The following is a 13,863-nucleotide window of genomic DNA, read 5'->3' as shown; positions in this document are numbered from 1 at the left end:
TTAGAACAATGCCTTTATCCGGGATGGATGGGAGTCAAACTACCCGAAGGCGGAAAGAGCATAAGTCCGTAGGACCCTCCCCCTCATTCCCCCGGGGCGGGCGGACAGAGAAATCCTACTTATGAGTAGAAGGATTGGCGAGTTTGATGGCACATAGTTACTTGTTATTCGAGGATTTTCCCTCGCCTCCAGGTTTCTGCCGGAGCGGCGCGGGCTAGAACAAGTTTGGCGAGATGAAGGTTTCCATTGTCTGTGTCGATCTATTCTAGAGCAGTTGATCGTGTTTCGAGTAAAGCAGGTTTGTTATCAATGATGAGGGGATGAGGGGATGGGGAAGGGCCTTTCTAGACCCCCGCTTATCATTGTCGATCTGTGTGCTGGATGGAATCGTGTCTTTGAGGGGGATGTGATTGGGTGCGATGCGCGCGTGGTGGTGTGGTTTTGGATGCAGTGCAGTGGCTTGGACCCTTGGCCTTGTTGCCATGATCCCTTGGCGTTCGATTGGCGAATGAATTTGGCAGTCTGGGTGTTTACTGGGTAGGGTTTCTTGCTGGGATTGAGTTAGTATCGTAAATAGACTCTCTGAGTGTCTTGAGTCTTGTACTTTGGTGCAAAGAGGGGAATCTAGATTGTGGGTATAGTGCCCTGTGCACATGGCTCTGCCGTCTCAGCTTGGGTATACTTAGTATGTATGCAGCTCTCAAAGGGTCTTGTTCGTTGCATGTCGAGCATTATTTCCTCACTTGTACAAGATTATGGAAAGATGGTAAGTGGGAGGTTCTTATCGGAGCTGAAGATATTCATACAGAGCTCAAGGCTTGCAGTTTGGCCTCGACGAAGAAGGGGTAAGTTCATATTTGCGAGGAGATGAGAAAAATACGTTACTAGGACAATGGTACTGGAGACCTTGTTCATAGATAGGTAAGCACGTAGCTTTGAATGAGTGGTTGCTCTTCCGACAGGGTTCAGCTCAACATTCGACTTCCTTTTTCTGTTCCTCTTTTGGAAGGGGGGGTGGGCATTTCATGTTTTTATCTCGTGGTTTTATGATTTCTAGTAACGTCTGAGGTCAATTCGAGCAAAGGTTTTCATGCCTTCTTCGATTTGCACCCTCCATTATATGCCGCGCCGGAAGCTCGATGATCCGCCTGGAGCGTGCGTGAGACGACTAGGCGCTGAGAGGGCTAGGTTTTGAGGTGATATTTTCTGGGGGGCATCGTCATCAGAGCATGAGGAATGCAAGCAACAAGGGCAAAGGGTCCGAGAACATGGCTTTGTTTATTCTGTAAGGAGATAGGAAGGGCGCAGGGGAGAAGATGTCGTGCGCGTGAAGTCCTGGCGTGAGTATGAATTATCACCCGGCCGTTTGGCCTCGATTCAGTCAAATTGCCCATTCTCGTTCATTCTTTATTCTAGTGACTCGGGAGACTGGAAGTCGTATCTTAGGTTTAGGACCGGGCGAGGTAGATACACTTTAGCATTCGATGCTGGATAAGACAGTCCCCAAGGGAGAGGGCACTGGCTCTAAAATGCTGGAACAGAGATTCAATAGTTTGTTGCATATGTTGACTTGCATGTATGTTTGGGCTAGTACTTAGTGACATACCTCCTAGTCAGTTGATACCGACTTTTTGGACCCCGAGGGAACTGTTCGTGCTTGGCATGTTAGCTCATGCTTATTGTAGTGGCAGAAGATGGTGATTGGTTGAGACGTTAGGATGAGAAAGATGAGATGAGTGTGGTTTCGGAAGAAAAGCGGGGCGGGCGGGGATCGGGCCGCGATATAGTTCCTTTTGTCGGCGCGATACGCGGATGGGGAGAAATTCCAGTTCCAACCTTATGTCCCGCGAGGTGCTCTTGTCGGGCCAAATCTACAATGAGATATCATGTAGAGAGAGACATGAAGCGATGGTTATGGTTGGCTCTGAAGATATTGAGGATCTTGGGGAAATTTCATGAGCAGGGTTTTGGATAAGAGATATGGATGACTGCTTGAGTAGGACAGGAGTGCTTGAGGTGCTTGGGTAATAAGATGCTTGATTGGAGAATTGAGATTAGCTCGCTTCCCAGAAAAGAAATAAAAGGTCTTTATCACCTTGAAAACACAGAGCGCTAACCGAGATCATCATCCGCAAGTCTTAACCCGATGTTTCTCCACACCCAAGCCGCTGTATTCTGCTACAGCCCGACTGGTCACAAGCTGTACCCCCCATCAACCATGAGGCCGGTCCCATAGACAAAACTGCTCATTGGCGATGCCAAGAATAAGATGGCGCTCGCGATCTCCTCAGTCTCCGCTACTCTCTGCACCGGGGCGCTGAGGATCTCTGCAGACAGCTCGCCGGAGTCCAGCTCTGACTGAATCAATGAGGTGCGAAACCAGCTGCGATCAGGTCAGTATCGGAGGCAATCTGGAGAAAGTAGTTACAAAAGTCCTAGATCAATATACACACCCTGGACACACTGCATTTATACGGATTCCCTCTGCGGCGTAGATTTTGGCATCCTTCAAGGTGTTGATGATCAGTGTGGACCGTTCTTCATGAGCAAAGGGAGTATACTGACCGATTTCGTCAATCCCATAACAGCTACATGATATTGTCAGAAAGGCTTTCCATGCATATATCGTTAGTCACAGGGACCCCTACCATGTTTGGAAGACACATAAGCTGTAGTGGGGAGCACAGTCGACGGCGTCGTAAGTCCCAAGGCCGATGCGACATTGACGATGACGCCTCGGCCTTGGCGGACATTACGGGGTCTGCCATCGCACAAGTCAGGCCATGCAGAATTCAGGCAAGCCCTTCAGGGGCAGTGAATGGGAACCTGGGGTAGACGGGAGAAGAAACTATACTCTTGCGCAAGCATCTGCCGGATAGCAGCCCTTTGGCATAGCCATACCCCGGTCAGGTTAACTCGAATGACTTTCTCCCAGTCCTCCTTGCTCAGGTCGGGCGTTGACTGGAAGGGCTGGCCAACGCCAGCCGCGTTGATGACAATGTCCACTCTCTGGAACGCGGCCACCGTCTCTTGGAAGGCGGCCTCAACGGCTGCTTCATCGGTCACATCCGCCGGCACGATAAGCACCTGCACAGTCGGGTGGCTTGCTTGCAAGGCCTGGTGCACGTGGTCCAGGCCCGACGGATCGATATCCACTAAGGTCAGTGCTGAAATGCCGTTCGCTGCGAGGTGCAGGGCTGTCTGCTCTCCGACACCTGCCTGTAGAGTCAGTCTTGGGGGCCAGTTCGCTTCCAGAAATCGGAGCACATGGTCAGTAAGCTTTCTCTCTTACCCGAGCCAGCTCCGGTGATCAGGGCGGTTCCTTCTACTTGGTACGACATGATGGATGTTACTGTTGGGTTCAGCTCATGGAAGGAATCATTTGTCTCGACCTCAAGACCCTTGCTTTCCGAAGTCATACGTGCGGTGGAAAATAGAGAAGGTGTGTGGTGAGAGGGGGAGGAGAGAGGGGAAAATAAAAACAAGATAGTAGTATACATGCATCCACTTTACACTATTCCTACCGACCCTCTGTTCGGACCAACTGACTTCCCGGGCTGAGAAGACTTGGCGGTGTACTGTAACTTACAGTACATACTAAATTATAAGGTACCTGAGCGCACGTCGGCCCAACTACGTGCATGCAGCCGATTAGTCCATTTTTCTGCCGTCACTACTAGGTATCTTCGAGGGATGATATGTCGACCAAAGAAATCGGTCTCGTTATAGGTAGCATAAGCGCTGAACTGTATGCTAGGTAATGTATGACCTTCGGGTAAGCTTCCAATCTGGTAACTATCGGAGTCTAAGACAAGCTACTGGTGGCTAGAATGCAAATAAGAGATGTGCTCAATAATTAGTTATGTATTATGGATGGAAGATCCCGCCATAAGTTGAAAGAGCACAAGGCAAGGAACCGTGGGTGACTCACCGGACGTGGTTGAATTCATTTTGACTTGACAGCTCCAGCAGTAGTTAACGATGTTTTCAGAGACTGCCCTTGGATCTTGAAAGATTTGATTATTCTCTTTTGCCATCGAAGATTGACGCAGGCGTATGTTGTTGGAGCCCTAGCTGGCGAAAGGCTGCAGATTGTTGATCTCAAACGCCAACTCAGACGAGAAGAAAAAGAAAGTCTATGGGTATAGAAACTGAGGGCTGGGTAAAGCTCGCAGGCCAAAGGTTTATCACAAGACACAAAAAGGGACATGATGCAGGTATGGCTGTTTTTCTCCAAGTCGCCAGGTCTGAAAAGGAGATGTTAAAGTCTCGTACAATGGACTGAATGTACACAGCCACATTTTCAATTCAAGCACCACCAGGACTTGTACAATGTATGTAGCGGGACCCATGTTATTTAGTTGGAGCAGAATCCAAGACAAATGAGGCATGCCCTTCTGCTGAAATCCCAGTCTGTAAACAGTTCTCGAGCGAGTTGATCCAAGCGGCAGAGGAAGTCTACATAAACACCGTCTTGTCTCCCAAGACACCCTGACCCTGATGTTTCTAGCAAGTCGACGGGATTCTACCTTTTGCGAGTGCTATATCTGTTTCGAAAGCATTGGCGAACGTAAGTAACTCCTTGAAACATGGCTGAGAGTATTTCCCACCGAGATTTTCGAAGCGCAGCGTGAACCTCGCCGTGATCTTGGTGATCAAATTGTGGATTCCCATGTGGCTCGCATCCTCGATCTAAGCAAGATCCCTAACTTCATGTGTGGATGCGATGCGCTCTCTATCTATGGGGCACCGTTGCAGGAGGCTACGGAACGTGACTGGGTGTTCCCCGATGAGCATATCACCGAGGCAATAAAAGTCTTTACGCAGGCTGGGTTTTTGCAATGTCCACATCGGAGCGAATACGAAAGACTCGGCAAACGCGGGTTGTTGCACAATTTCGACGATCCCGAACCCGACCCTTTGGGAGAGCTCGATCCATGCCCCTACAGTGTCGATTTCCATATACCGGACTATCACTTCCACTTGAGCTTTGACTCGGCTAACCGAAACCCTCGAGCGATAGGTTACACACCGACACGTGCTATTCATCTCTACCGCATGCCGCGGCTTTTCCCGACATTTCCCATCCCACCCATTGGCGCTCCCCCTCGCGATGATCCATACTATCGGCTCACGTCGGACGACCGCATTCGGTTGTTTTCCCACTGCGATAGCAAGTGGACCCGGGGGCGTCAGTCTGATCACGCGGCCTTTCATCCCGTGAAGATTCCTCAATTGGCCCGCTGGGTGGAGGTCCACCAGCTGCGGATTCTCCGCAACTTGCCCGCCGCGAACACTGATGGTGAAGTCATGGGCGTGCGCTGGGAAAGCGCTCCCAGGCCGCATAAATACATGATTTTGCTGGTGCGGTACCAGATGAATGTGGATATCACGGAGCTGTCGGAGCCTTGGCGCACGTTGACGGCCCTGTGGCAGGAGGTTTCGCCGGAGTATGACAACCAGAAGCCTTATCCGAATCGCCGTACCCGGAGGAAGCAGATGGATAGCGACTACCACAAGTATCTGTACGAGCTATGCATCAACATGAAGAGACGCGGTGAGCTTCCACCCCCGGAGGGAGAACGTATTCACCCAGCAGGTCTTAAGGAGTTTGTGTCGTGGTTAAAGATGCTCGACATCGAGTACAACTCCGCGGACCTGGAATAAAGCAGTCTATGGTCTGTCTGTCCTTCTAGCGCAGATACATAAAAACAAGGCTCCCTCGTCTACGTGAATGATGCGAATTCCTACCAAAAGATTTTGCTAGATCATAGTCCCAAGGGCACTGTCTATGAAGTCCAGGCATATACCAACGCATGGTGTATGCAGCCTTTCTTCATAGGTCAGAATGTGTCCTTGCTGTCGGGAGTTCAGTCAAATGGTAATACAACAAGCAGCACAGAATTCTGGGTATGAGAATACTTCGTCACCTGAGCGTTCTCGTGCATTTCCCTCATAGCTCTACTATTGGCAAGTTTAATCAAAGAGTACCTTTGATCTCCCCAAGAATGCAAACCGTGCCACCAGCACTGTCACGGAGCCTTTTTCCTTTCCTTTCCTTTTTTTCCCCCCGCAAAGGCAAGACTACTCTGATTCCAGGCCTGTCGACGTCTCTGTACAAACGAGCTTTTTGCGCGCCGGAAGGCTTGACAGGTTGTGAGACAAGATGGCTTTGTTCTTGTTCGTTCTCTCGAAGTGAAGTGCCAGAACACAAGGGTATAATCAAGACAGGCAGCGCCCGTTAGCATCCACTAATCCATCAGGCAGTCTTTTTTCCCCGTTACTCTTGAACGACAGGCAGTACTCACACCTTACTTGCATTCCAACTTTCTATCTCCAAGATGCTTGCAGCTGTTGATCTCCGTCCCCTTGTTGGTCTTCTCTCCGTTCTCTTCTCCTTTATCGCTGCCGCCTCCTCGAGGACGCCCGCCAGCAGTGGGGCAGCAAAAGACTGACAATAGCCGAGTGCTAACAAGCTCGTCCTTCTCCTCGCATAACTATCGACTAAGTATTTAGCTAAGATATGTTCGTGATATACTGGTAGAAACTTCACCCTCTGAGTTCCAGCGTAACTTGCTCTGTTCAAGAGATAGAAGAATGATGAGCTAGCTACCTTGACGACTAGAGCGCAGTGGATGCGCCCCTGTCAGCATTCCTGAGTAAGCCCGACCACGTGATCCAGGGCGGCTCACCAGGCATGCTTTTGTACAGTTGTATAGCCTCACAGCTTGCTCTAGAAGGCCGTTCTGCCGCCCTTCGCACGGACTGCCGCACGCCATCAAAATACTACAGCCCCGCTCACGCTTGTTTTAGCTAGCTAATCAACCAACCTACCACCAGAAATCCAAGATGTCGCCCATCCCTGAGCCGAGCTTCATCAATTCGCTACATACTCATCTGCACAATCACATCCATAGAATCCGATGTATATCATACACGCCCTACCTGTGAATCGAGAGTCCAAGGTGCACGGAGCATGTACAGTACTGGGTGTGCATGCATGGTATTTATAGTAAGTGGCGCCTATGAGCTTACCAACCCGTAGTCAAGCGGACCGGTCATCTCCAACGCTCGATCCCACCCATCGCCGCAGAGACCCTGCCCCCTACTCCCTTCTCCATCGGATCTTCTCTCGGGTCATTGGGGTAGGTGGCGGGAGCCGATCGATCTCTCTCTGGGCAAGGGCGCTGGCAGTATATAGCATCCGAGGCAGACTCCGACACTACAGTCCCGCTCACGTCATGCAGCGTTAGGAGAGCTACTTGGCTCTTGTGCTTCGAGGGCTTGAACTCGCCCCCAGCGCCGAGCCTGGAGTTCACTGGAACGTGCATGTCGATGATACCGGGGGGGGGGGGGCTATGCAATGGCCAAATGCTTACTCTTCCCACTCCTGTCAACAGGAAGAGACTTGTAGACCCACTCGTGATCGAAGAACCGCTCCCTGACGCATTCGCAACCATACTCGGTGCTCAACCGTCGATTTGGATTATCGATCGACACGCCATTTAGTGAGAAGATACTACCCCCTGTCCCGGACGGACACTCCGCTCGGAACAAGCAAATCCACATACCACCTGGAGGGCCGCGATTGTCTCTTCCGTTGTCGAGGCGGTCTTACCTAGAACCTAATGGTAAGAGTCCCCATTCCTCGCCCGCACGAACCTGACGATAAGCGATATAGCATATTTTCTTCTCGAAGACGGCGGGATTCTTCTCTCCCCGCCTCATGGTTGATGCGCGAAGCGTAACTGCCGTTCTCTGGCTTCCCATCCAGCGTTGATAGCGCCCGCTCTGTGATGGATTGTCTGATGGAGTGGGTTCGTGTTCTTGTTCTCGCGAGAGCTGCGCCGGGGGAGGGGACAGGTTGGTGCGGTGGGGAGACGCGTCTTCTGGGGTCTGGAGGATCTGGTCTTGTGGTCTTGCTGGGAGGGAGGAATGGAGATTATTCTTCGATTGAGGGCTTGGTGCGGATCGAGGGGAATGATGTCTTTTGGAGGAAAGGTCGATTGCTTGGTTTTGTTGGTTGGTTTTGTTGGTCGGGTTTGTGGTCAGGGTTGGATCTATGATGGTTTTGCTTTGAAAAGAGGGAGTTGGTCTGATGTGAAGGTCGGGTTGTGTGGTCGTTGTGACTGGAAGAGTCCCCGGGGTTTGATGTGATTGATTGAGAATGAAAGTTGATCAGGAAGGAAAGAGGACTCGGTGTGTGGGCAGGTTTGGTTTGTGGTGGTGGTTTCGAGAGGTACTGTGCTGCAGGTGGGTGGGCTTGATTGTTTGGTGGTGGATCGGGACTAAAGGGCCGTATGATGGCTATACTTGTAGGTGACAATGTCAATGATCTAAGTGATGTTGGATCTAGTGCTTTCTCTGCCGGAAATGGGGTTTGGTGTCCTCATAGGTATAGGCATTCGAGATGCATACTACTGGTTCATACTGTTCGGCTCTGATTGTTGAGTGTTCACTTGAGAGGACTTGGGGCCTGCTGCTGCTACATGGTAGCTGAATGGCGATCGATACTTCTGGACCCAGCGTGAGAAGGCAGTATGGTAAGAGCTGTAGGAGTTTTGGAACCAGAGTACTATCCTCATGAGATACACCATCACTACTGGCGCTACGAGGCATCGATCTCGGAATACTAATCAGATAGCCAGAGACTAAGCAAGTGTTGAGACGGTCGACCAGGCCAAAGAAGTACTGAGATAGCCAACCAGGCCAAAAAGTATTGATATGGTCAACCATAGACTAGACCTTGAGAGCTGCTGGCCGACAACTAGCTTCGCTAAGACAGACATGCTCGAACTGAACTACCGAACGTCAAGTGAACTCAATCTGCTGCCCTGACCTGACAAGAATCCATGAGGTCTTTGGCGATCCCCGTTAGGAAAGAAGTCCAGGCGTGCTACGTCGTACCGCATGCCATCCGCCACCGTTCGTTCATGGCTGACAACGATTCAATGTGATACAGACCAAACAGAACCGGCTATCTGGGCATGCTCAGAGGCTATACATGTTATACTGCAGGATTCTTAAACAGTGAGCCGGGCAGTCGATGTGCAACCGGAGCATAGATGAATGGCGTACATGAACTGAACCCAAAGGGTCACCGGACGCAAAGACATTCCTGGAGGTCGATACGCCCCTCCATGCATGGATTGACCCTAGGATGGTTGTCAACATGCACGCCTCATCTCGTGCTCGACTTGAGTGACGACAGAGCTTGAGTCCTGCGAGACAAAGAATACCATTGATGATGTCTACGACATCGCGATATCTAGTCCATTAAGATTTGAGCACGATGGAGACGCAATAAACTTGGATGTAGTGCTCCCGACTCCGTCCTTAGCTATGATAGGCCATGCTGTAAGACGAGAGGGTCTGTGATGCTTCGGAAATGAGCCCATCCAGTGAGAGCGGAGGCCCTCGACTGTGTCTAGAGAGTTGCCCAGACGGTCCAGCTCCAACGCCGACGTCGACCGAGACTGTCCTGCTGATGACTTGCATACGCCGTCCTTGCCGGTGAGATCTTGGCCGCTTGGCACACCCAATCGGGACTGAGACTGTTCTGGCTGGGGAGTTGTGCGTCCCCGTTGGCGCTTGCTCGAGAGCACAGTGAGCAAGAAGTACGTTGTTGATTCAGACCACTCTTGTTTGTGCAAGGATGAGTTGCGTTGCTCTGGGGTCGAAAGAAAGCTTGACCTACCCCGTTTGCGGGGAGAGGGAAGATACAGCAACCCACCTCTCTTGCACGATATGCTGTGTTGCCGGGATTCTTTTCCCTTCAGCTAGCATTGGATCGCCTTCCCTGGTGTGCTCTCCCCTCGATCTGTCTGTTACTATTCACAACAAGCTCTTATGGAATGTTCAGTGCAGATGAGGATTGAAGCTTGGGCCCGACGGCACGGAGGTCCGGTCGTGCATGGGTGGAGTTTTTGCCGCAACAAGTCGGAGATCTTTGAGTCATCATTATCCCTTGACTGGCTCGGAGAGAGACTTGATTTGGGTTATCATTTACCATTCTGGATTCGAGAGGGGGATGTGTGGTACGTTTTTTTTTACCCTTTAGGTTGCGTTGCCTGCAGCCTGCATACCTTGTGAGAGTATCCTCGTCATTGGTTCAAGGATGGTTTTCAGGGAAAGGCGAAGGCGAGCAGTGCGAACGGATGAGCTTGTAGTATTTCTTTGGTGATCGCAAGACGAGCCAAATGACCTCTTTCGAGTAGAGAACCTTTATCGGAGCTATGTGAAGTTATGTCATGGTGGGCCCGGGGATGGTGAGTATTTCCATATGTGCGTATATCCATATGTCCTCGTAGTTATGTCAAAAAGTATGTCTCTCGTGTTTACTACTACTATTACTACTACTACTACTACTACTACTACTAAGAAATGTTCCCGGAAGCACGCACGGTCCCTGATCGCCCCCTCTTTTTAGTGCCCGCTCAAGTGACCCGTCCGACCGCCCCGAGAGGGTCATCTGCCATAGTGCCAGCCATGATGTGCCATCCCAATTCAGCCACGACGGGATTCCTGGAGTCGATCCATCCATTCATCATTCATCCCATCTTCAAACCCTTTAGTTACTCTTCAGCCTGCTGTGAAATATAACCAAAAATGAAAAAGAAAAAAAGAAAAAGAAAAAAAAACCTTTGTTGACTAGACTTCCTCACTCTGGACCGGGTTTTTTTCCGATTGCAGCTCGTTGTCTGCACTACGCACTACTGCCACTACCTAGCTATCTGTCTACTCGGTGGCTAGCTCTCACTCCGACCAGTAGTCTTTTGTGACGAGCTCTTGAAAATATTCTCTCCAAAAGAACAAAAGGCACGCGAAACAAGGCTTAGAACGAAAGTGACACAAGTCTAAAAGATGAACTCAATTAGAGAAACCCGGCAATGATGGTTTACATTGCTCGATTCTGCATTCTCATCATCACCATCTAGCATGGCTCATCTCTACAACCTCGCTCCGTCTGCAATCTGGGTCATGATAGCACCTTGCCATGGCGGATCGCCACTCGGTTTGAACATGATACCCATCCCCGATGATCAGGGCCAAGCGCTAGCCAGGTTGCTCGATCATTGCAGGCCCGATGAGCTCCCAGGCAGTGACGATACTTGCCCGACTGGGTCATCCGAACTTCATACGAACCAGAAGCGAGGAGAAGCGCCTGTCTTGTGATTGGTCCTGAAGGGGAAAGGCGTGAGACTCCAAACAGGGAATCTCTCACGGTCGATGACTGGCTGTAGGAGAATAGTCCTCCGGAGTAGTACTGGGGGTAGTTGTCGTTTCGGAAAAGGCAGGCTAGCTAGGTGGCAATAGTAGTCGTTGTAGTAGCAAGAGAGTTGAACAATTGAACAAAGAGACCTAAAAAGAAAAAAGGAGGGAAAGGGAGACAGAGACAGAGGAAGAAGATACATAGCTTGGTGTTTCGACCCTGCTATACAGAAACCTACCAGCATTGAGACAATGCAGTGTAGCTGGAATACTGAGAAGCGATGATGCGATCACAACCTTCAAAGTGATCTGGCGTAGATATACCTCCTCCCCCATCGCTGCCGACTGACCTCAACCCCGTCTCCGATTCTCTTATCAATGTCCAAGACGGTCGCTACTCTCCATTTTGCCTAGCCATCCATCCCTGAGCTAGTCGACGGGGGATTTCCTGGCTTATTATCATCACTTGTTATTGGGATTGTTATCATCACCATCCAAAACGATTGCATGGTTGGCGGAACCGGGTGCACTTGCAGACACTTGACAAGGCTTGACTAACTTACTACCGGTAACTAACTTGAGGAGACTACAGTAACGGACCCTGTCTCGCTGACTTCGTTAGGCTCGGATCTTACACGCCGGAGCTTGCCAATCGTCCGCGTTCGCAGCACCCTTTGATAACCTTTCATCCCCCCCACCCCCTGCCCGTCCTATCTGGCGTTGTTGTTGTTGATTCTGCCGATTTGTTCAGTCCCCTTTCTGGCTGGCGCGAATTGCTCCTAGACGAGCTTCCTGTTTCGTGGAATTGCATGTGCTCCTCCATTCCAGCACCGGTCCAAGCCACACCCGCTTCTGCTCCGGCCAACACTTATCTCACCTCGTGTTGACCTGCACCGTGCGCGACACCCTCGACTCTCCTTACACACCCTTTCTCCCACCTGGTGCAGAGTCAACGCGGACGCGACCGTTCGCATCGTGGCATCGCTCCCAGTCCCTCAACCGCGCATCTTTTTTCCCCGCGGCGCGGGAAGTGACTTTAGCCCGCGAGACACTACGCTTCACAATCTTGGCTGTCTTACGAACTAGTCGCCTTTGGTCGCGGTTGGCCCAGCGGCAGATCATAACTATCACATCACATAGTATCACTTTCGTGGCTCCATTGCGCGGTTCCATTTTCGCGCAGCTGCTCCTTGGGACCAGCTTCGAGGTAGATGAACCTGGAATCGAACGTCGCAATTCTCGGCCGAATCCACGCCATCATTGCTAAGTCCAGTGCGCTCTGGCTGCCACAAGGAAAGAAAGTTGTGCATTCATCATCTGCGTGGGCTGGAGCACAAAGAACGCGGCCTCCATCCAGTAATCGGGTAGGTGCCGCATTCAGGGCTGACTCCGACTCTCCTTTGTCTTCGGGGAGGGTTTTCGGACGTCTTTGAAGCACAGTTGGCTCTGACTGGCCGATGAAAAGTGGTATCATTATCATCGATCAGACGTGCAGGGAGCGGGGGGTTCAATACCAGCACAGGGCCTCTGGTTTGTTCTATCTTTCCGATTGAGACTGCTGGCTGTCCGTCTGCGCAACCCGATCGTCCACATGCTGGATGCATGTTACTAATGCGATTAAAGCAGCAAACAGACTTGAGGAAAACGTAAGTTCAAGTTCTTCGTTTGTTTGAAGAAGCGCGCCCTGGAGAGTGATTGCATGCTCTTTTCCATTGTTCTCCGCAAGCGCAATGACGGTTTGAAGAGGAAGGTCCTTTTCATCTGGCATCTTGCGACGTAATCTTCACTTTTCTTGAGTCTCCTGACTGGCTTACTCATCTCTTACTTCACCTTGTTTCTTCATTTATTGGGATCCTTTGGTTGGATTTATTTTTTTGATTTTTATTTCATATTTTTTTTTCGTTAGAAAAGGCAAGAGAAGCCCGTCCACATTATCTCTCCAACTTATCGTATCATTTGTTGTTAATTATCGTCATTTGGCATTGTTATGTTCATTCTTGGGGATTGATGCGAGTGGCAGCGGGTAGCCAATGCGCGCAAGAGTGGCGCCGCCTTCCCGCCTTTTTCCACTGCACCTCCTCTCTCTGTGTTCCCCCTCTCTCTTGAGTCTTGAGTCTTGACTCTCCTTTTTTGTTTTTCCCATTCCCCGTCTGAACTAGTTCCAGTTCCCTTTCTTCACTCCCTCCCCCTCATCATCATCATCCATCATCCTGTTGTTTCCCCCCTTCCCCCTCCCTCGTCTTCCCTCTTTTCCATTTTTTTTCTCTTTTCCTTCCTTTCCAGTCCGGTCTCAACCCTCTTCCTCCAACCTAACCTTCTTCCCCACTCCACTCAACCTCAGTTTGTACCAACTACCAAGCGTCCCGGTCAGTTTGCCTTGCACCCACGCACGTCTAAACTTCCTTATCCTTTCTTTGGTCACACATAATCCATTGCCACCCCCCTCCTCCTCCCTTCCCCTAAGTTCCCTTCCACGCACACACACACACACACACACACACAGGCACAGGCACAGGCATACACACACCACACCTTCCCCCCCCCCTTTCCGCGCCCCCTGATCGGTTCCATCAGCGGCACGCTGTGAATCATCCACGGCTGATTTCCAGCTGTGTACCGACTCAGGAATCTACTAGTGGTTTGGTGCCTCCA

At 50.7% G+C, this 13,863-nt stretch overlaps 3 protein-coding genes across 3 annotated transcripts; 1 reads left to right on the top strand and 2 right to left on the bottom strand.

The window, feature by feature from the left end:
* Positions 1 to 2,193: 2,193 nt before the first annotated feature.
* Positions 2,194 to 3,341, bottom strand: BO95DRAFT_357281 (SDR family NAD(P)-dependent oxidoreductase; the record flags this gene model as incomplete). Its single annotated transcript, XM_025582346.1, has 6 exons — positions 2,194 to 2,383; positions 2,454 to 2,506; positions 2,566 to 2,588; positions 2,649 to 2,761; positions 2,855 to 3,215; positions 3,293 to 3,341. The coding sequence occupies 6 exons, from the start codon at positions 3,339 to 3,341 to the stop codon at positions 2,194 to 2,196; spliced, it is 789 nt and encodes a 262-aa protein (XP_025444676.1).
* A 1,159-nt stretch (positions 3,342 to 4,500) lies between these two features.
* BO95DRAFT_429549 (uncharacterized protein) lies at positions 4,501 to 5,667 on the top strand (the record flags this gene model as incomplete). Its single annotated transcript, XM_025584894.1, has 2 exons — positions 4,501 to 4,570; positions 4,601 to 5,667. The coding sequence occupies 2 exons, from the start codon at positions 4,501 to 4,503 to the stop codon at positions 5,665 to 5,667; spliced, it is 1,137 nt and encodes a 378-aa protein (XP_025444675.1).
* A 6,462-nt stretch (positions 5,668 to 12,129) lies between these two features.
* Positions 12,130 to 12,469, bottom strand: BO95DRAFT_461240 (uncharacterized protein; the record flags this gene model as incomplete). Its single annotated transcript, XM_025588804.1, has 2 exons — positions 12,130 to 12,293; positions 12,358 to 12,469. 2 exons carry the CDS (start codon positions 12,467 to 12,469, stop codon positions 12,130 to 12,132), a joined length of 276 nt encoding a protein of 91 aa, XP_025444674.1.
* Positions 12,470 to 13,863: the final 1,394 nt, after the last annotated feature.

Source organism: Aspergillus brunneoviolaceus, assembly GCF_003184695.1.
Source record: "Aspergillus brunneoviolaceus CBS 621.78 unplaced genomic scaffold BO95scaffold_16, whole genome shotgun sequence".
Lineage (NCBI taxonomy): Eukaryota > Fungi > Ascomycota > Eurotiomycetes > Eurotiales > Aspergillaceae > Aspergillus > Aspergillus brunneoviolaceus.
Note: the sequence above shows the minus strand (reverse complement) of the source record. Positions and strands in the feature narration are given on the sequence as shown.